Genomic DNA, 21,596 nt, shown 5'->3' with positions numbered 1-21,596 from the left:
TACCAGTAATGCAATTTATAAAACACCTACATTTCAAGGCTGCTGATTCTGTTTATGGGCTGTTAGATGACTAATGATAATGATAGAAAAAGGTTGAAACGCTGTTTCATGTTCCTGTTTCATCTCTTCCTGTTTTTTGAAGATTGTTACTATGACACTTACTAGTGTATACAGAAAAAAAAATTACTTCCTACTTCTTATCTGTTTCAAGTCTGTCCGCATTTCTCTCTCTCTCTCTGATTGCATCAAATATTGACAGCAATGAGGCTTCTTTTGGTGAAATACTTAGTTATATGCAAAGTACGGTAAGCTAAAAAAATTCTCTTATTTCTACACAAAAGAGGATATCTTAATCTTTTCTATACTCTGCAGTATTATATTTGGAGTAGGAATGACTGGAAGCCTTTTAAAAGGCATCCTATCAGCCAGTATAGTACATTATGCATGTGTAGAATGTTCAACAGCTACTTCGGTGTGATAAAACACATCAGGCTTTTTGTGCCTATGGATAATACCCATAGGCCAAGTCAGGGGACTGAATATTGTGTTTATTTAAAAATTACTCTTCACAAAAGGTATGTGAGATACTGTGTAAAGAAATGTAAAGAAGAAATACCAGAAATAGATTGCATGCTGGACTGTTAGCAATATTTTTAAATATGTGATTGCAACTTTACAGCACAGTTTGTATGCGGTATTAGATACCCAGTGGGTAGAAAGAGTGTTTTGGTTGTATAATTCAGGATTACAATGGGGCTGTATTGTAGTGCTCAGAAACCCAAGGATATATAATATATATGACATAATAAAGAAGCAATTTATATAGGAAAATGTAGCTCTGTTATTCTCCCATATTTTTATGTGTTTAATATTAATGTAACTGATATGTTAACACAGTGAGTTAAAAGCCAATCTCTGCTACACTTAGGTTGCCAACTTTCTACTCGCACAAAACCAAACACCCTTCCCCCGTTCTACCCCTCCTCTGAGGCCCTGCCCCCTGCTCACTCCATCCCCACTCCCTCTGTCACTCACTCTTCCCACCCTCACTCATTTTCACAGGGCTGGCTTTAGGGGTTGGGGTGCAGGAGGGGGTGAGGGCTCCAGCTCAGGGTGTGGGCTCTGGGGTGGAGCCAGGGATGAGGGGTTTGGGGTGTAGGAGGGTGCTCTGGGCTGGGACCAAGGTGTTTGGAGGGCGAGAGGGGGATCAGGGCTGGGGCAGGGGGTGGGGCGCGGGGTGGTGATGAGAGCTTTGGCTGGGGGTACAGGCTCTGGGATGGGCTGGGGATAAGGGGTTTGGGGTGCAGAAGGGTGCTCTGGGCTGGGTCCGAGGGGTTTGGAGGGGTATCAGGGCTGGGGCAGGGGGTTAGGGCATGGGAGGGGGTGCAGGCTCTGGGTGGCACTTACCTCAGGTGGCTGCCAGAAGCAGCGGCATGTCCCCCCTCCAGCTCCTATGCGAAAGCGCGGCTAGGTGGCTCTGTGCACTGCCCCATCCACAGGCATTGCCCGCACAGGCCATGGCTCCCAGCCAATGGGAGCTACAGAGCTGGCACTTGGGGCAGGGGCAATATGTGGAGCCCTCTGGCTGCCCCTACACCTAAGAGCCAGAGCGGGGACATGCCGCTGCTTCCAGGAGCCACACGGAGCCATGGCAGGCAGGGAGCCTGCCTTAGCCCTGCTACACAGCCAACCGGACTTCTAACAGCCCAGTCAGCGGTGCTGACCAGAGCTGTTGGGATCCCTTTTCGACTGGGCATTCCAGTCGAAAGCCGGACACCTGGCAACCCTGGCTACACTGGTGTCAATCTGGAGCTACTCGATTGACTTTATAGGATTTATTTACACTGGAGTAACTAGAATCATGATTTGGACCAGTGACTGAATTAATGTATTTTAATGGAATTACAGTGACCACTTTTGTTAATGCCAATATAAAAGTAATACTTTTTAAACTTGAAGAATTGGCTGGAAAAATTCAGGATAAGCCAAATCCTGCTCCACTTTTGCCAGTAGCACAACTCCCATTAGCTTCAATGGGACCAGGTTTTGACCCTGTGGAGCCAGTCCCACAAGGTACCAAGTACCCCCTTGGAGGTGCTGAGCACTCTCCATTTCCCCAAATGTCAATAAGAGTTGAGGGCACTCAGTACTTTTCAGGATTGGATGCTTTTTGTAAAAATTGATTTGCTATATTAGATAAAGACTATCTAGAATTAACCTTGAGTTACAATGAGATTGTGATAAACTGTTGCTGCAGCAGCACAGCCTATGTGCAAAAGAATATTGTGTTTTTTTTCTGTAGAAGTATCTTTATACTATAAAGACATGAAAAGTGAGATCTTATGCACCACACTAAAATGTAAGCAACACAGGACATCACCTAGGAAGAAAGATAACATCAATTGGTACGAAAAACAGAGAACTGCCAGAATTGAATAGAAATAATGTCACTTAACTATACATGCATCAGTTAAGCTGCATGCGTGTTACCATTTAATTCAAAAGTTTAGCATTACTTAAAACTTTCCCAAAAATTATATTGTGACTATATAGCTGATGATTAATGCTCATCTTAGGCCTGGTCTACTCTGCGGGGGTAATTGATCTAAGATACGCAACTTCAGCTACGAGAATAGCGTAACTGAAGCCAACGTATCCTAGATCAACTTAGAATCACTTACTTCACGTCCTCGCAGCGTGGGATCGACGGCCGCTGCTCCCCCGTCGACTCCGCTTCCGCCTCTCGCTGTGGTGGAGTTCCGGAGTTGACTGCAGCGCGATCCCCAATAGATCACTACCTGCTACACTCTGGCGGGTAGTGTAGACATGGCCTTAAAAAAAGAAACAGGAGATGTCTGACTTTTCCTTTTTATTACATTGCAAAGTATTGGGGCTGTTCTCAGGAAAATATCCTCCACAAACTTTTCATGGTAACTGTGTACAGTGAAAATTAGTCACACAGACATTTTTCTGAAAATGTAAACCTCTTATTGTCTATCTTTCTGAGGTAGCTATTCATTTATTTAATTTACCTATCTGGGGTATTTCTGGGGTATCATGTCATCTACCTACCAGTGAAATTATTATTATAGGCATATTGCTGCATAAAAACTGAACTACTAGATATGTGTATCCACTGTCCCATTATTTTGCACACTAACAAATAAGTTGCTATTCTATAGTGCAGTTGGGTATTTCAGAGTAATGATCTTTTTAATAAATGTTTTGATAAATCCGAGGATATCATGAAAACAGCCAGTCTGATTGGTCATTCTTATAGAAAGGCACAGTCTTACTTGGAAATTATTATGTCTTTGCTTTGTTACCTCATATTGCAGTGGGGCTGGGTATAGTTTATGTTCTACTTCCCATTTCTGTAAAACACCATACCACAGAATGATTGCTCCTTATAGAAACCTCTAACACGGAAAAGTGAAATTCATGCCTGGCAGGTGGGTTTAAACACACAAAAGCATTGGCCATGGGAAGGAGGTGAAAGGGCAGGGTATGTCAATGTATTCTGCGTTGACTCATGTCAAATGTTGGGTTTTCAAAGATTCTAAGGCCAGAAGGGACCACTGTGATCATCTAGTCTGACTTCCTGTGTAACACAAGAACTTCCTTAAGTAGAGGTACACCATACAGCAAGACAAGTTCATATGTACCATGCCCATTATCAGATGTGTGTCTACTTTGGGTCAGAATGTGGCCCAGCCTTACATGACTGTGCAAAGGGAAGCAAGACTCCCTCCCTGCCAATGCAACCTCCCAGATGGGCGAAGGAGAGAGAAGGTGCTTTGGGGCTTCTACTCCACTCCTTGTTTCTGCCTACTCCTCCCCAATTTGCTAACCAGTGGAGCTGAGCTGGTGCAGGGGTGAGGGAAGTAATTTGTATCTGCTAAGGAACTGAGGCAGATTGATTGGTCCCCCTTTGCTCAAGTGGAGAAGTACAGTTTGTTCCATGGGCAGTCATAGCTTGATGTAGCTGTACCTTTATAGATGGCTGACCTTTATAGAGGGCTATGCTGCTGTTGTGGTTCAATATCATAGCATAGAGGGGTCTCTAGAGGCTCTTTTAGTTTTATTCATGCTACCTCAGAACTCCTATTTTTAATTTGTAGTCTTGACCCTTACTCCTAGTCTACAGCCTAGAATTTCATCATGGATTTCATTATGATTGAGCAAGTAGCCCTAGCATGTTTGTGAACTGTGACTAGTTCCACCTGATCGCACATACAGGGTTATTCCCACAACTTCTCCATTTGTTCATGTGATATATTAGCTCAATTGAGTCCTGTGCTAACTTTCTCAGTCAACATAGTGGCTGAACCACTATCGGATCTTTGGTTTATCAGCTATTCCAACTGCAATTGAGTGAATAATTCAGATCAACTAATTTAGTTCAGAAGCACTGCCATTTTTCCTGATCATGAATTGTCTGCAAATAGATTGAAAAGTCCTCTAATGTAATTATTTAACATTATTCACAAATTTCTTCAGAGAGTATATCTTACAAAGAGTTTGTTGTGAATACCTGCAATGAATGCTGTATGGGTTAGCTATACAAGTCACATGGCATAGTTTCAAAATTCAGATTGTTATATTTGATTACAATATTTTCTGTTTATTCTGTGACAGTTCGCTACATAGATCATCCAATTAGGTAGCAGAAACTGTAACAGTGAATTATGTGAGAAGCCAACACAGTGCACATTTCAAATGTCACTGTTGACTGTTATTAAAAAAATGTGCTTTTTGCGACTATTTGCTCTAGTAAACCTAAGTATTTGAATATTCAGAAAAACTAAACACGAAAGGGTTGTGAACATAGATGAATCACAATTTGAATGAATTTTCACAAGAAGTTTTCTACTGTTTAGTCAGGCTCTATTTATGATAGATTATGCTGATATTATCCTGCTATTTCTGCTCTTCCTAATGGTAATTTTAAAGTAACTTATTTTTATGGCTTTCCAACTTGCTTTTACTTTTAGGAAGGGGAGGAGGGGAGAGCGAACAAACCACCAAGGCTAGCCAAATCAGGTTTGTGAAAATAAAAATTGCTCTGAACCTGATAACCAAATCTTGAACCAAAACAAGTATATTGGGACACATTTTCTTAAAGGGTAGCATCCTTTTTGAGTGTGCAAGCTGTACCTACATAATTTTTGCCCAGCTATTCTCTCTCTCTCTCTCTCTCTCTCTCTCTCTCTATATATATATATATATATAAACACAAGGCAACATGCCATCATGGTGTCTCTAATTCATTCAACACATACAAAGACAACTTTGTAAGCTATCTCCACTTTTTGCCTCCAACAGTGTGACCTCTAACATCTGTTATATCTTTTACATATATAAATTTGGATAGTAAAAAAAGGAACCTTTTAAATTTACAGTTTCATTTTGTTTTCACATTTTGATTTCTTGTTTAATTCTGACAGTGTCTTCAGCCTCACTTAAACAAGGTCATTGTATGGGGGCCACGCATAACACTCATTGTTTGTAGCAGTGACTCTTTAATAACTGTCTGTGCAAATTTCCTTGTAATTGTGGCCTGTCTGCATCAGCTGTAGTTAAAAGTATCAAATGCAGATTAAACTGCAGTGCATCCATTACTTTGTATTGTCTCACACTGGAGAGTAGATCTAGACACCAGTTCTTTTTAAGGAATGTTTATTTTAGAAACAGAGACTTGTTATAATTAGAGAGGGACCTGACTGTAACCAAAGTTGGATATGAACTTTCCGAAATGGTAGGGGTATTAGATATGGGATTATGTGGCTCACACTCAATTCTTGTTAAAATGCTACATTAAACTCTAATTATGTTTTTTTTTCCAAACATCAGTGGCTTCCAGATTAGTTTCAAAAGACAGAACTAACACAATATATGGTGTCAACAAATTAAACTTATTTATTTAAAACTATATTGAGAGTGATAGATATATAATGAATTTGTCAGTTGTATAGCATCTTCCATCTGAAAATCTCAAAGCCCTAATTCTCAACATCTATGTGAAGTTTGTGAGTAATTAATTGTTAAATCCATTTTACAGATGTGTAAATTTAGGCACTAAGGTTCTGATAGAATACCCATTAAAGTAAATGGAAAACATATCACTGACTTCAGTGGGTACTATCAGAACTGGTGTGATTAGGGTCACAACACAAATGAACGGAGGAGTGGGGAATACAATACAGAAGTTCGCAAAAAGAAAAGGAGTACTTGTGGCACCTTAGAGACTAACCAGTTTATTTGAGCATGAGCTTTCGTGAGCTACAGCTCACTTCATCATCAGGTATCTGATGAAGTGAGCTGTAGCTCACGAAAGCTCATGCTCAAATAAACTGGTTAGTCTCTAAGGTGCCACAAGTACTCCTTTTCTTTTTGCGAATACAGACTAACACGGCTGTTACTCTGAATACAGAAGTTCTGATTCCCAATCTGCAGTTGTAACTAACAGGCTACACTGCCTCTTGTCAAAGCTTCATTAGGCATGTGTTTTATTTTAAACAGGGTATATTTGTATCCTTTAGTTACTGCATTAATTACAATCATTTATATTTTATATCTGATTAAATGTCCAAGCTTTGTTATTTTTTTCTGAAGACTGATCTTCAAAAGTGCAGTTGTGTGTGCCACTGTGCATTTGTACCATGTTGGCAGTTGTACATGTGTAAATCAAGCGCGCACAAGAGTATCCTGATGAAGACTTGGCCTACAAAGTTTAACATTGTATTTTATTAAGCATACTGTTCAGTGAGAATAAGTTAATCATGAATCTTTGGGAGCACTGAAAGCTGCTCATCTAGAAAGTAATTTGGACAAAGATATAACATCAGACTAATGCAAAGTAATTCTATATTACTGTACTATACACTGTATCCTATCCTATACCATTTCCAATATTATGAAAGTGCTTTGATGTCAGTTTGAAGACTAAGATTTTTAATATCTGAGTACCACTTCAGGATAGATTTTAAAAGGAGTCTTTAGCAGTAGGTCTCCTTTGCACTATACTAAACTTTTGTGTAATGTTCCTGTGTTTTGTTAGCTTCCATCCAACAAACCAGAGGTGACACTATTTTAGTAGTGAATAAACTGATTCCTGTACATGTAAAGTTTGTATAAAAAGTTTTGATATTCTTCAGTATGGAAGACCTTATAGAAATATAATTAAATTTTGCATCTACTAGTATAGTAGATGCCGAATTTATATGGCATAATAAACAGCTGAAGAAAATCATGGTTTTTCATTTCAAACATAACTATATGTTGTATTTGTTTCCCATAGATAACTGAACTGGATAACATATAACCTTTGAAATGGAGGCACAGAGGCAACCCCATTCCACAGTTGCACTAGCTGATCAATCAGTTAAAGTCTCATCTCTTCAGGCTGCACAGGGTTCATCAAGTATCAGACAGAGTCCTGTGATTTTTCAGCAGGAACAAGCCCTGTCTCAGACTATATACCTGAAAGCCCTTACCATACCACTGTATCATCCTATCCAGTCAGGATGCTATCAATCAAACAACCAGTTAGCAGCTGGTGGAAGCAGCATAAATCTAGACAGCAGTAATATGCCTTTAATCCTAAACCCACTTCTGCATTCAGAGAGGACAGATCAGCTTCAGTCAGTTGCTCAGAAACAAGCAGGGCAAACTTTGACATTAAACATAGTTAGTTCACCGGTTTTACCATCAAGTTCCTGTTCAAATGCACCTGTTGGAAGCCCAGGGAAATTCAAAAACGCCGGGAAGTACATCTGTAAACACTGTGGACGAGATTGCCTGAAGCCAAGTGTCCTTGAGAAACATATTCGCTCACACACAGGTGAGAGGCCCTTTCCCTGCACCACCTGTGGTATTGCATTTAAAACTCAAAGCAATTTGTATAAACACAGAAGAACCCAAACACATGTCAACAATACCAAGCTGCCCTCAGGGTCTGACAACAGTGGCATAATAGAGGAGAATGAGAAGGCAACAGATAGCATCATGTCACATCAGGGTGCAAAACGAGACAACAATGTCTGTGAAAAGCAGGGGCCAGGGATTAAACAAATAATTTCAGAAACCAGTACCACAGTGGACACTAAAAAATTTCCATCCATTATTTCAGTGCCAACACTGAACGCTTTATCGCTTACATCAGAAAGTCAGAAAATAACAATTGATGATTCCTATTGGCCAGAGGCAAGTCAGGGTGCTTCTGAAAGAGAACCAATGCAAGATCCCCAAAACCTATCTTCTCTAGTAGTTTTGCCAGACAGTGTACACCAGAGAAAGATGATACAGGAGCAAAGATTCTCAACAGCAAATAAACATATTCAGTTGCAAAGGCAGCAAGCAACTTATTCAGATAAGCAATGGGACTGCAAACCATCTGACTATAAGCTGAAGAAGTGTGAGAGCACTGATTCTGGATATCTGTCACGCTCTGATAGTACAGAACAACAGATGCTGACCTCCAGCCCCCTGCATAGTCTTTGTGAACAAAGCACAGAGCTGGAAAATGAAACTGCCTTCAGTGGCTTAAGGTGCATGGCAGGAAGTAGTGCAAAACTGGATTCAGCTGAGAAAGCAACAGCCTTGATGCTAGAGAAAAAGAAGCTGGAAGAGCATATCTCAAAACTGATCTCTCATAACAAAGCTGTGGTGGATGATACCCAATTAGACAACGTTAGACCCAGAAAAACAGTGCTTTCCAAGCAGGGCAGTATTGATCTGCCAATGCCTTACACATACAAAGACTCCTTCCATTTTGACATCAGATCTCTTGATGTAAACAGGAAAAAGAATCTTTCCCTTTGTTCAGCAAAATCTACCTTTACACCCATAGAAAAATCCAAGCCATTGTTTTTTCATTCAGTCCCCACGCAATTCTCGACAACAATAGACTGTGTGCCTGTCACAAGAAGCAACTCTTTGCCATTTGTAGAGAGCACAAGAATGGCACATGACAGAGTGGGTAGCTCAAATCTACCATCTCTCACTAGGCAGCCCCTGAATACAAGCTCTTCTAGTTTGTTGCATAGCAACAACCTTGCTACAAGTTCAGTGGATTTTCCTAACAGCCATCCCCGTGCACTTGTCAGACAAACAGCAGTGGATGATTTGCCACTAAGTAATGCAGTCTATGATTATTCTCCCTTTGAGGAGATGAAAGAAACTAAAAAGCCTGGAGCTGGGGGAGAAGGAGTGAACGCTAAATGTAAGAAGTCAACTCAAAGGAAATTAAAAATGTTCTCTCAGGAAAAATGGCAGATGTATGGTGACGAAACATTCAAGAAAATCTACCAAAAAATGAAAAGCAGTCAAACTGCCAAGAAACTGAATCAAAGGGGGGAAAAGGCAACAGACCATATAGGCTTCACCCCTGATCCAAAGGAAGCAGCCAGTGGTGATGGAGTTATTCAGCCAAAAGAGGGGAGGAGCTCTTTAAGCGGGAATCTTTCCTCCCCTGTGACCATTTCTAACACAGAATTAAACACTGTGAAATCAAAACCCTGTCGCATTGGTAATCGTGTACTGCATGGTGTCTCCTCAGAAGAGGATGCAGGCAGATTTACAGAACTAATGGAAATGGCACATTCAGTAAATGCTGGTGAACCGAGTGTAATATGCAAAACTTCCCCAAAACATGGCTGCAGCAACAAACATAGTTCAGATAAATATACAGGTGGCAATAACACGTTACTGGCTGTAAGCAGTCATGAAACGAGGCTTCAACTTAAGCAGAGAGCTAGTCAATTAAACTCTAACATGCTGAACACTGATAGTCTGCAAATGCATAATAGTCAATTGGAAGAGTCACATCCTGGGAGCGAATCCAATACCCTCATATTAGATAGTGAAAATATTTTTAATAGTAAAGAAACTTCTCAACATGCACAGATGGCCTTAAGGGCACACAACTGCAGCAGTGGTGAATCTACACAGGAATTCCAAAAGCTACCATCAGAGAGAAAAAAACTGAAAGTCGATGAGCTGAAGAGCAGAGATAATGCAGCTCTAAAATCCAGTCCCAGCTCCGGTAGCGAAAATAACACAGTAGGTGAAACAGTGAAATTGATAGACTGTTATAGTGTACATGCCGTCTCCCTAGCATTAGTTAAACAGTCAGCTAAAGACGGAGAGCAGAATTCAAGCACAGACATGAATGAATCAATCAGCAGTGCTGAAGGCATGGAATATGAGAAAACAATGAAACTCCACATAGAACCCATATATGATAGTGATAATACTGCTAACCTTCTTCCACAATCAGCAAAGGTCTCAACAGCTTCACTTTCTGAATTTCTGGTGCCTGAGTTAAAGAGAGATAATTGTAGTTCTTTTGCCTTAAGTAAGGTGACAGATACAGGAGCCAAAACATGTCCTGTGACAGCAGGAGCAAGAGTGTCACTGCATAGCGGTGATGATGCTGGCATATCTTCCACTACTCAAAATCTGGAGTTTGGTCAGGTAACTCCACCTCTGAAGAAAAATGCATTTTCTCCAAAGTACATCCTTAAATTACCGCAAGAAGAGAGTACTACAGACCTGTCACTTTTAGTGGAACCAAGGCAGGAAAGCATGCCTGGTATTTCTCTACCAGTTTCGATAACCAAAACTTCCTGCACTATCAACAGTAGGACAGTCAGTGTTGATTCTGGTGATGTGTTTTTGTCCCCTTTAGAATTTGAACTGAGACACCAGGCCAAAGCAGTAGGGCTCAGATGGGGTGTACATACAAACTGGAAGGCTCTGGTACCTTGTTCATCAGTCAACTCAAGAACAACTAACATCCCAAACAAGATAGATGACAGCTTTCAGAACCAAAGCTGCAGGCAGAAGGAAATAATCAAAGACACCTGGAAAGAGACTAAGCATAAAGATAACTTAAGTGATCGAATGCAAGCAGACGAGAAGTGGATAAGTACAACTGGTTGCTCTGCACAAACCACAGAGAAGAAAGTATGCTTTACTTCTATGTACACAGGTGGCTTTTTCATATCTGCCGACATCAAAGGAGAGAATCAGGTCTTACGCCACCTTCACTCAGGAAATAACTCTTTAATAATGACATCTTCATCAGGCAAAGGGGCAACCTCTAGCGGGGACACTGAACAGACAATCATGGGATGGGACACAGATGGTAGCTCTTCAGGCATCCTTAAGGACACTTCACCAGGGTTGCAGGATTTACAGTATTCTGTGTGTTCAATGGACAATTCAAATTATTTTTGCCATTCCTTTGGCACGTTTTATTGCCACACCCTCAGTACTCAACGTAAGGAACTCCCTGCACTGTCCCAAATCAGTTTGACTTGTCTCTCGGGAAACTCAAGGATCTCAAGCACAAAGGGCTCCTTTCCATCACTAAATGCTGAGCCTCAATTAACTTGGTGTTGTTTAACCAGAAGCCTTCCTCTACCTGCTGAGCAAAAGGAGAAGGCCGACTCTGCTTACTCTTCCTTGCACATCTGTAAGAAAAATTCTGGTATTGAAGGCACATTGTCAAAATGTGACTTTTCTTTTATCAAAATGAAAAATATTAGCAAGACTGTGCCCTATGGCATGACCACTGGGAATTTAAAAACACTGGTTTCATCCTTTTCACAGGGAGAGCAGCTACAGAAGGTAATGTTGTGAATCCTATTTCCTATTTCAGAACAGGGGCACAGTTCTCCAAGATTACTCTTTAATTAGAAAGAATAGGAGAATGAAGGTTAGGGGGCATATTATTCCAGCGTACATATAAATCCTATTCTGTCCCAGATTATTGAGAGCCTTGAATTAATCTACTTTAACAAAAAAGTGCCTAAATTTTTCTCCCAAAATACGCATGTGTGGGCACACACAGGTGACTATAGATATAAAATACACAGGTACATATGCAAACTGCACATAGCTGCTCATTTCGTGCACAGGACTTGCATATTTTATGGAAATAAGCATATCCTATTGCATGGAAATTTGGCCAGAAAAGCATGCTTTAACTTTATTGTAACTTGAATTTTATAGTCTTTGGATTCCTCTATTCCAGCATGTGCTTTTTTCTGTTTTCATTTTAAATTATTATTTGTATTATAGTAGCCCTTAGGAGTCACAGTTGAGGGTCAAGGGACCCATTGTGCTAAGTGCTTTACAAACAAGTAAAAAGGACAGCCCCTGTACCAGAATCTGTTTTGCTTTACACTTGAATTCACAGTGAAAATCTTTCATGAGGATGAACTCACATCTTAACAGAGACACTTGTGTTCATACTTTATAAAATGTTTTTAAGATTTTGAATGATATTTTTAGTTTAAGAGTAACTAATCAGTTCAAGAGATTTACAGCTCCTGGAAGAATGTCTAAGGTGAACGTCAACCTCACACCCAGCAGGGCAGTACTAGAGCACATACATTATTTTTGCATGGGCCCAGAAAAATATTAAACTTGTCTTATTTTTAATTTTATGGTTAATATTCAGGTAGTGATGAATTTAAACACACAACATATAAATACTTTTTTAAATACAGAAGGAATCTGTTACCAAAGATCATTATTACACTGTTAAATGTAGGATTTACACTATTTGACAACATTCTGTTAATCTAATCAGTTTATTTCTGTAACTCACTCAGAAATGTTCATGTGCTTTGAAGTGCACAAGTATAATCTTCTCACTATTCTCAACAGTCCAGTTCAAAGGCTAGAGGAAGTGGAGCTTCAGAAAATATTGCAGAGCGAGAGAAGAAAGAAATACTTTGCAGAAGGGAAACATTCACAACAAATAAATCCAAGAGGAGCCATAAACAGAAAAAAATGAAAATCAACCCAAAATGGTAAACAATGTTGTTTTCAACCTCATCCAATATAGGTAGCATTTTACTAAGATAGATATAAGATTCAGAAACTAAAAACGGGTGCCCCCAAAATGCTGATTAACCAAAACAGAGAAGCATGATGCTTTGGGAAAATGCATGATCATTAAATTAATTATGTTATTTTATAAAGAAAGTGCAAAGCTTTCTAGGCACATCACAAATGTGTCAAAGGCAGAGGGAAACCTTGTCAATTAATGCTCACAGTTGTCTGAAGTTTATAATTTCAAGAGGGAACAAAAGAATCAATTTTTTTTTCCTGGAGGGACCCAAACTTTGAACCTTTAGTTCTCTAATTGCAGATGAAGTACAATGCAGAACTACGAAGAACTGTATTATTATTTAGGTCTTACTTGCTGTTTTTGTGCTCTTGATAGATGTCACCCATAAAGCCATTGCATGGCCAAAAGCCATGCCTGGCCTGTGATCTGATAATCTGGGTCAAACTACATTGAGCCAAAGCATTCCTGGTTACCGTAGAGACAAGAGAATTTCTCTTCTGGATCAAGAAAAGATCTTTTTACACAGCAGTTAGTACAGGATTTGCTGCTATGCTAAGAAAGACCGGGTTGGTGACTGGGAGACAAATTTAACCCTAGAGTAAGTGGGTACAGCTCCAAAAACTTCAGTGTCTGCTTGCACTAAATTTAAATTTGCCCTGGCAGAATAACACTATCCTGGATAAACTGGGTGAACACTATAAAGACAGAGGGCCGTAATCAGAAGTGATGATAGTGACACCTCAGTAAACCGACAAGCCAGCATCAATGAATTTGAATTGATGTAACATGTGTAACCCACATACCTCCTGTGTGTGGTGTTTTGTCCCATCTAGTGGCACGGAGACCACTGAGCCCTGGTCTACACTAGGACTTTAAGTCGAATTTAGCAGCGTTAAGTCGATGTAAACCTGCACCCGTCTACATGATGAAGCCCTTTATTTCGAATTAAAGGGCTCTTAAAATCGATTTCCTTACTCCATCCCTGACAAGTGGATTAGCGCTTAAATCGGCCTTGCCGGGTCGAATTTGGGGTACTGTGGACACAATTCGACGGTATTGGCCTCTGGGAGCTATCCCAGAGTGCTCCATTGTGACTGCTCTGGACAGCACTATCAACTCAGATGCACGATTGTCTGCCATTGCTCTGACGCAGGGAGGGGCGACTGATGACATGGCTTACAGGGAGTTAAAATCAACAAAGGGGGTGGCTTTACATCAAGGAGTATTTCAGGCAGGACTTCACGGAGGGTTCCAATAAGAAATGGTGCACCTAAGTTATTGTTTTTATTGGAACAAGCAGGTTGGTCTGGCCTCTGATTGATACATGGCTAGATTTACCTCGCTGCACCTTCTCTGTGAGTGACTGCAGTGTGACATAGAGGAATGAGTCCCCTAGACAGGGGGCGGAGGGGGGGTTTGCAAATGAGTACAAAACAAATCTGGTCTATTTCTTGTTTTGATACACTCCAGCTATCTTTTACATCTTTGACTGGCAGCAGACGGTGCAGAAGGACTGCATGCCATCCACATCTCATGGCTGCTCAGCAGTAGATGGTACAATAGGACTGCTAGCCATCCTCATCTCTTGCCTGCCCGGCAGAAAATGGTACAAGAGGACTGCTAGCAATCCGTATCGCCTGCCTGCTCACCATAAGATGGTTCAATAGGATTGACTGCAGGACTAAAGAGAATGACCTGATCAAGTCACTCCAAATTTAGTCGCTGCGCCCATGTCTGCCCAGGTGCTCCTGATCGACCTCACAGAGGCGACCAGGAGCACCTCGGACATGACGATGACGGCTACCAGTCCTACTGTACCGTCTGCTGCCATAAGGCAAGGGGTTGCTGCTGCTGTGTAGCAATGCAGTACCATGTCTGCCAGCACCCAGGAGACATACGGTGACAGTTACCTGAGCGGGCTCCATGCTGGCCGTGGTATGGCATCTGCACAGGTAACTCAAGAAAAAAGGCGCAAAACGATTGTCTGCCCTTTCTTTCACGGAGGGAGGGAGGGAACGGGGGCCTGACGATATGTACCCAGAACCACCTGCGACAATGTTTTAGCCCCATCAGGCATTGGGATCTCAACCCAGAATTCCAATGGGCAGCGGAGACTGCGGGAACTGTGGGATAGCTACCCACAGTGCAACACTCCAGAAGTCGACGCTTGCCTCGGTACTGTGGAAGCACTCCGCTGAGTTAATGCACTTAATGCATTTAGAGCATTTTCTGTGGGGACAAACACACTCGAATATATAAAACCGATTTCTAAAAAAACGACTTCTATAAATTCGACCTAATTTCGTAGTGTAGACATACCCTTAGAGAGAGAGATTAATGAGTCTGCTCTACAGCCTTAGCTAACAGCCATGTGGCTTTTAGCTCATGCAGTAGAGGCTCATGCACTAAGCTCCAGAGGAGGTCCCAGCTTCAATCCTGCTCGCTGACGACCAGGGTCTGTCGGTGTTATACATGTATTGAGGGGGTAATGACAGGGTAGTAAATGATAGGGTAGTAACTGGAGGAGCATCCAACAGAAGGATATAAGAAGGTATAAATTGCAGGCATGAGGATTTTCCAGTACTGTTAACTGATGCTTATTTGAGAGGAGTGAGTCAAAGCCTCTGAGCCACTGAGGCAAAGGCTGCCAATTTAATTTTTCTCCAATAGGACCACATCTAATCTGGACCTAATGTGAATGCATGTCCCCATCCTGATTTGTGTCAGTGTATGTTTGATGACCGAGCTTTGCTATCAACTAAACTACTGCCATTAATGTGACTGTATCTACGGGCTCTGTCCTGTAATATGCTTTGTGCAGGCAGAGTCCTGCAACTGTGGAAAACCTCACTGAATTAAAATTAGTGGGCCCTATGTAGAAGTAAGGGTCTGTGCACACAAAGCTCAGTCCAGGATCAGGGTTTAAAGTGCTCAATTCTGCTGTCCTGAAACAGGAAAAATCTCTATTGACTTTAACAGAATTACAAGATCAGACCTTCAGGGCTGAATTGCCTTCTTTCTACTTGTCAGTTCTTTTCCTGGCAATCCCTGCCCCCCATACACATTTTCAGAAACTCTCACGTGACTGTTTTCAGTTCCTGTTTATCACACACTTTTCTGTTTTAGAGGAAATGAATTAAGAATGCTGCAAAGCTTTCCTGTAGCACTATACATTGTCACACATGTTTTTTTCTAGTTCATGCCTCTTGAACAATTGTAACATGGTAAGAAAAGGGATAGGATAAAAAAAACCACCACTAACCCTCTTAAGTGACAAGAAGTAGGGCTCTATATTGATAAATTAAAAAGAAAAAAAGAATGAATTTAGGCCAGAATTGAAATTAAAAGTTATGTTGTATTTCCGATAGATAAAACAAAGGTGTAATGAATTTATGCCAAGGGTGCAGCTGTGGGTCTCTTCTGCCTCCATAGTTCCATAAACTGTGGACTAGCTTCCGGGGTTCTCAAACTGGGGGTCAGGACCCTCGGGGGTCACAAGGTTATTACATGGGGGGGTTGCAAGCTGTCAGCCTCCACCCCAAACCCCAACATTTGCCTCCAGCATTTATAATGGTGTTAAATATACAAAAACGTGTTTTTTAATTTATATGGGGGGTTGTACACAGAGGCTTGCTATATGAAAGGGGTCACCAGTACGAAAGTTTGAGAACCAATGAGCTAGATCATGGTGGTTGGAAAGAATTTGCTGGGTTTTGTGTGTTCTCTCTCTCTCTCATTTCTCTTTCCCATGACTTAATCCTTTAGCTATTTTGGTCTATAGAATATATTTAATGCACAAATAAGCTGTTAAAAACAATTTAGAAAACATGAGCTCAATCCTTTAGTCTCTACTCAGTCAATGGGCATTTTGCCTGTCTCAGGTTTCCAGGACTGGACCCTAAGTCAGTAGTCTAACCCAAATCTGCCTTCAGATACCCATATGGGACTCCCAATTAAGTCATACATGGGCCAAATTCTCTTGTCTGAGGCCCAGTGATTCTGAAAAAAAGATTTCACTTGTTAAGCAAAAAAGCAGGCTGAGCAAAGAGAAAGCAGCTCAATGAGCCAAATGCCTTAAAGAGACAAGCAAAAATCGGACCATATATTGGCTTAAGCTACAGCCAAGGAGAGAATAATAAAAACAGAGAACTAAGAGCTGACCTGTGCCATCTAAATAGTCTAGTCACATTCCTTTAGGGCCAGACTTTTTGTCCTGACCTCTGAATCTGTGCACTTATTTTTCAAAAAATAACTGAGTGCCCTCATTTTACATGGCAGATAGTCATTTGAATGCATGGATCGCACATTTAGGGAGCTAGTTGCCTAAACCAGGCACACAAATGCAAGTTTGTTTGTTTTTACACACAGAAATGTTCATGTAAATCTATGGGCTGGCTAAAAATTTGGCACTTACAAAGCCTTGTTCTTGATGCTGAATCTCACGCAAGCCCAGACTCTGAGACCCTTCCGTTAGCCTGAGCCCAAACATCTACACTGCAATTTTATAGCCCGGCAGCCTGAACCTTGTGAGCCTGTCAGCTGAGATAGGCCAGCCATGGGTGTTTTACTACAGTGGAGCCAAACCTGAAGTGATTTAAGACCACATCTCCCACTGACTTTCAGTGACGTTCTAAGGTACATTTGAAAGTCCCACTCATTATGACTCACACAGATGTGAGGTGCTGTCATATTTTGGAAGCTAGGTGAGTATTTCTTCATCAGCATTCCCAAGGAGACATCTTCTGATGTGTAAACTTAACTAATAGGCTTTTGTCACTTCAAAGCAAAAACCAGAGAACTCAAACTCCTTGATCTAAGTCCTTGAAATATTTATGTTCTTTAGTAGTGATAAGCAAACAGTAGCACATAAGAAATTGAGCCAGAGGCCACTTGCAGACAAGTACATGTGTCCTTGTGTGACCCTGGTCCTTGAGGTATGATCTTGTTTTGATATCTTGCCTGGTTGCAAAATCTGTGGATTTCCTGCAGAGTACACAGCCCTTTCCTTTCGATGCACCAAGGTTTGAAGTCTTTACTCAATTTTTACACAGTCCTACTCAGCCAAAGCTTCCACCAACTCCAGTAAAATTAAGAACTTCAGGATTTTGCCCATTGCTACTAAGGCTCTCTAATACAGGATCTTTTGTGGCATACATAAAAGTAACATTTCCTTTATTCATTATAGTCGTACCTTCTATAAGCCAGTTTCAGCCCCAGTGGAATTCCAGTGAAGTTGTGATAATACTCTACTAAGGCTACTTTTAAATAGCAACTACTTACAACATATCTGTTTGTGTTTTCACTGAAAATGGTATATTTTACAATGCAGGTCCAAAGGGAACCACATGCACGGATATAGTCAACTGAAAACTAACAAGCTGAGCAAGCAACACTGGCTTCCAAACAGGACACTAGATTCTCTGAAAAAGCATCAGCTGCTCCACACACATGATAGCCTTAATCAATGCGAGAAATGCCACTCTCCTGCGTCAAAATTGCAAGGTAAGGATAACTCACCTATTCATGTTTGCAAGCGTGTAATATTCTTTTATTAATTTTTAATATAAACCAATTTATCTGATACATATTATGTTTTATATATGGCTGCAAATATTGTATTTCCTCCCTTTGCAATGATGTTCTTATGACCATCAAAGCAAATCAGGGCCCAACTTTTCAAAATCCCCATCTGCCTATACCTTTGTAAGAGAAGCTAGATACTGGGAAAATGTGTTATGTGATAATAAACATGCCTGGTGCCAGCCCTAGGGAAAAAAAACTTTGTCTATAGAACAGGTACAGTTGTAGACAGTGGGTCTCCTTTCACTGCCACCCATCTCCTGATGACTGGAACAACTGATGAGATCTCTGAGTCACTAGGTACAGCTATCCTTCATGGAAGTGCCCAAGTAGTCTACAGTTTTTCATAGGGGTGGACTGCACAAGAGTTAGTGGTATCCTCAAATACAGAATAAGTTTATATTTATACAATAATTTATATCAGTCAGTTTTATATTGTTATTCCTGAAATAAAGGAATTTATGATAGTTCAAATTAATAAATGGACATAACAATAACTTTGTTCTTCTATGGCAGTGTTCATTTGAAGTGCTTGACAAAAATTAATAATTCGGTTTCTTAATACATTGTGAGGTACAGAAAGAACCTGAAATGAAGCCACTTCTGGAGTGAAACACATCAACTTGTTTAGTGATAACATGAATCTTGATTTTACTTTTGATCTGAAAAAGGGGCCTCAGCATCCTGGTTCAGAACTTCAGTATTGATTCAGAAGAGTGCTTCCTCTTAAATCACCAGCCCTGCTGCCTACAATATCTGGGCTCAGCAGACTGTAAATAAAGTGCTCTGAATTATCAAGTTATAAATAAAATACAAATTGTATATATCTATATATAGGAGACAGAGAAATTGTACAACTCAAATATGGTTGAAAAAATCACTAATTCTGTTATTAGAATCATAATCATGTCTAACTGTTGACACAGCAGATTTATAGTTTATTTGCTGTGCTGCACTGTTATATTTTGCAGTAAAAATATTTTTGAACATTTCTGTTTTTCTGCTAAAAGATTCTATAATTCTATTGCATAATAAATTAACCTTGTAGTACTTATTCAAATAAATAAAAATATGGATTGAGGGGTTTTAGTAGCTTATGTATTCTGGTTTAAGTGCCATATGTATATAAAGTAAAGAGAGTACTCCAGAAATTTGCTGGCATTCTGTGCTGAATTTTATGGATGAGCCGCACTGCTGATTCTGGGCACAATTCCTCACAAGTCAAATACTATTTATGAACACAGAAAGAATGGAAGCAGAGACAAGGTTTTGATACAAGAAAAGTTGCACATGCGAACTGAACATAAACATAGAGAGAGCCCCTTATTGTAAATCAGCCAATCTCTCTCTACTCATTAGATTGGTTAGACTGTTCCCTCATGTTACACAGCCATGCAAGGGATAAGGCCCACATTTCCCACATGCACATTTGCCTAAGACCAAGCAAGATTATACTTCCAGCACAAGAGGCATGGAGGAATTGTGCCTTGTGGGTCTACTGCCTGGGTGGTATCTTGTTCAGGGCTCTGCCTTAAGGCACAAAATCCATATCTAAGTATAGCTCACAGGGTTGAAAATCTGGGCCATTATTTGTGATAAGTAGGTGTATGTCTCATTTGTAATAGGAAATTAGTGTTGACCATGGTGCTGAAATCAGGGAAGTTTATGAGGTTGATGTATGATCACATTGGTAGGTAAACAGAGTGATCTGTAGTAAAACATTTTAAAACATTTCAAAATGATAGCTCCCCACTGCCTTCTTCCAACGTCTAGTCAATTTCATTTTCTCCCTGCAGGCAGAAAATGAAATGGACAAGAGCCTTGCAGGTAATCTGCCAGAGGCTGAGCACTGTGACTGCCTTCCCAGCTCTCAGCCTGCCCAGCTACCAGTGGCTGAGAGCCCTGTGCTCAGCCTCCCTGTCTCCCCCCAGGCTAGGGCTGAGCACCCCAGCTCTCTGTCTCTCTGGCAGCCCACCCGGAAGGCTTTTGTCAAGCTCACTTTCTGAAAACAAAGTTTACAAGAGCCTTCCAGGCAGGCGCCAGCAAGCTGAAAAATTCCACTGTTGTTTTCCCCCAAATTGAGTTTGTCTAGAAATCCCTTTCTGTGAAAAATGTTCATTTTGAGTTTCATCATGACCTGGGACAAAACATTTTTTCAAAAATTGGAAACTTCTTGCAGGAAGGAATTCCAACTTCCAGCCAGCTCTACTGACTTATCCCTTTTGTGATCAGCAATAGCACGTAGCAGCAGTGTGCAGTGCAATAAAAGGCAAATTATCATATAATTCCAATCAACAGAAGAATCATTTGCTGTCTTTTTTGACTATTTGTACCTCACCCTGATCCTCTCCATTTATCTAATTTATCTAATTAGTTAGCTACTTAATGCTAGTAACCTGGGAGATATGAGCTGGTATAGTTGCAATATACAAGAGCTGGCTGTTTCTTATGATGGATTCTGCCAGTACTCCCTGAGGAAGAGCTCTGTGTAAGCTCAAAATCCTGTCTCTTTCACCAACAGAAGCTGGTCCAATCAAAGATATTACCTCACTCACCCAGCTTGTCTGTTTTATAGCCTGCGACCAACAGGGGTACAACAACACTGCAATTACTACTTGCCACTGCAATGTGGCAAAGCAACTTAACTGTAGTAGGTCCTTCCAGTTCGGTCCCTTTTCCATTCTGAAATTTGAAGTTCAGATACTTTCTGGCCATTCCCTTGGCTTGCAGTTTTGTATCTCATTAACATTTCTTCCCTAACTTCTTTTCCTACTCCCTTGTTCTTATTAACACATCTCCTTCTACCCTTCTCCCCCACTACCTCACCCCCCGGCCTCTATCATTTAAATTTTTGTATAAAGATACATGAAGGATAGAAAGGTAAGCAAATTCTGAAGAAAAAAGTATTTAAGATCTTTTATTGGAATCAAAACTTCAAAATTTGCTTCACTGGTATTCACGAGACCTTTAAGTTGCTTCCCATGAAGATATGTACATGCAAAATTTTGCTCACAAGAATGTTAATTGAAAAGAAGGGCTGAAGAAGATTCACTCAGGAATATTCATGAAAAGTCACTCAGCTTGAATAGCAGATTACAAATAGCAACTACTCAAGACAGCTGCTAACAGTTTGCAAGGAATCCAGAGGTGA

General features: G+C 40.7%; 1 protein-coding gene across 1 annotated transcript in view; it reads left to right on the top strand.

The window, feature by feature from the left end:
* Positions 1–21,596, top strand: part of ZNF831 (zinc finger protein 831) — a 34,079-nt gene that overhangs the window by 7,847 nt on the left and 4,636 nt on the right. Inside the window, exons 2-4 of the mRNA XM_077832427.1 lie at positions 7,301–11,634; positions 12,679–12,824; positions 18,195–18,367. Coding sequence (XP_077688553.1) covers positions 7,333–11,634; positions 12,679–12,824; positions 18,195–18,367 — 4,621 coding nt within the window. The 5' untranslated portion in view covers positions 7,301–7,332. The remainder of the gene's footprint in view (positions 1–7,300; positions 11,635–12,678; positions 12,825–18,194; positions 18,368–21,596) is intronic.

This window comes from Eretmochelys imbricata, chromosome 13, assembly GCF_965152235.1.
Source record: "Eretmochelys imbricata isolate rEreImb1 chromosome 13, rEreImb1.hap1, whole genome shotgun sequence".
Taxonomy (NCBI): Eukaryota; Metazoa; Chordata; order Testudines; family Cheloniidae; genus Eretmochelys; species Eretmochelys imbricata.
The sequence above is the reverse complement of the archived record's forward strand: the minus strand, read 5'-3'. Positions and strand labels throughout refer to the sequence as shown.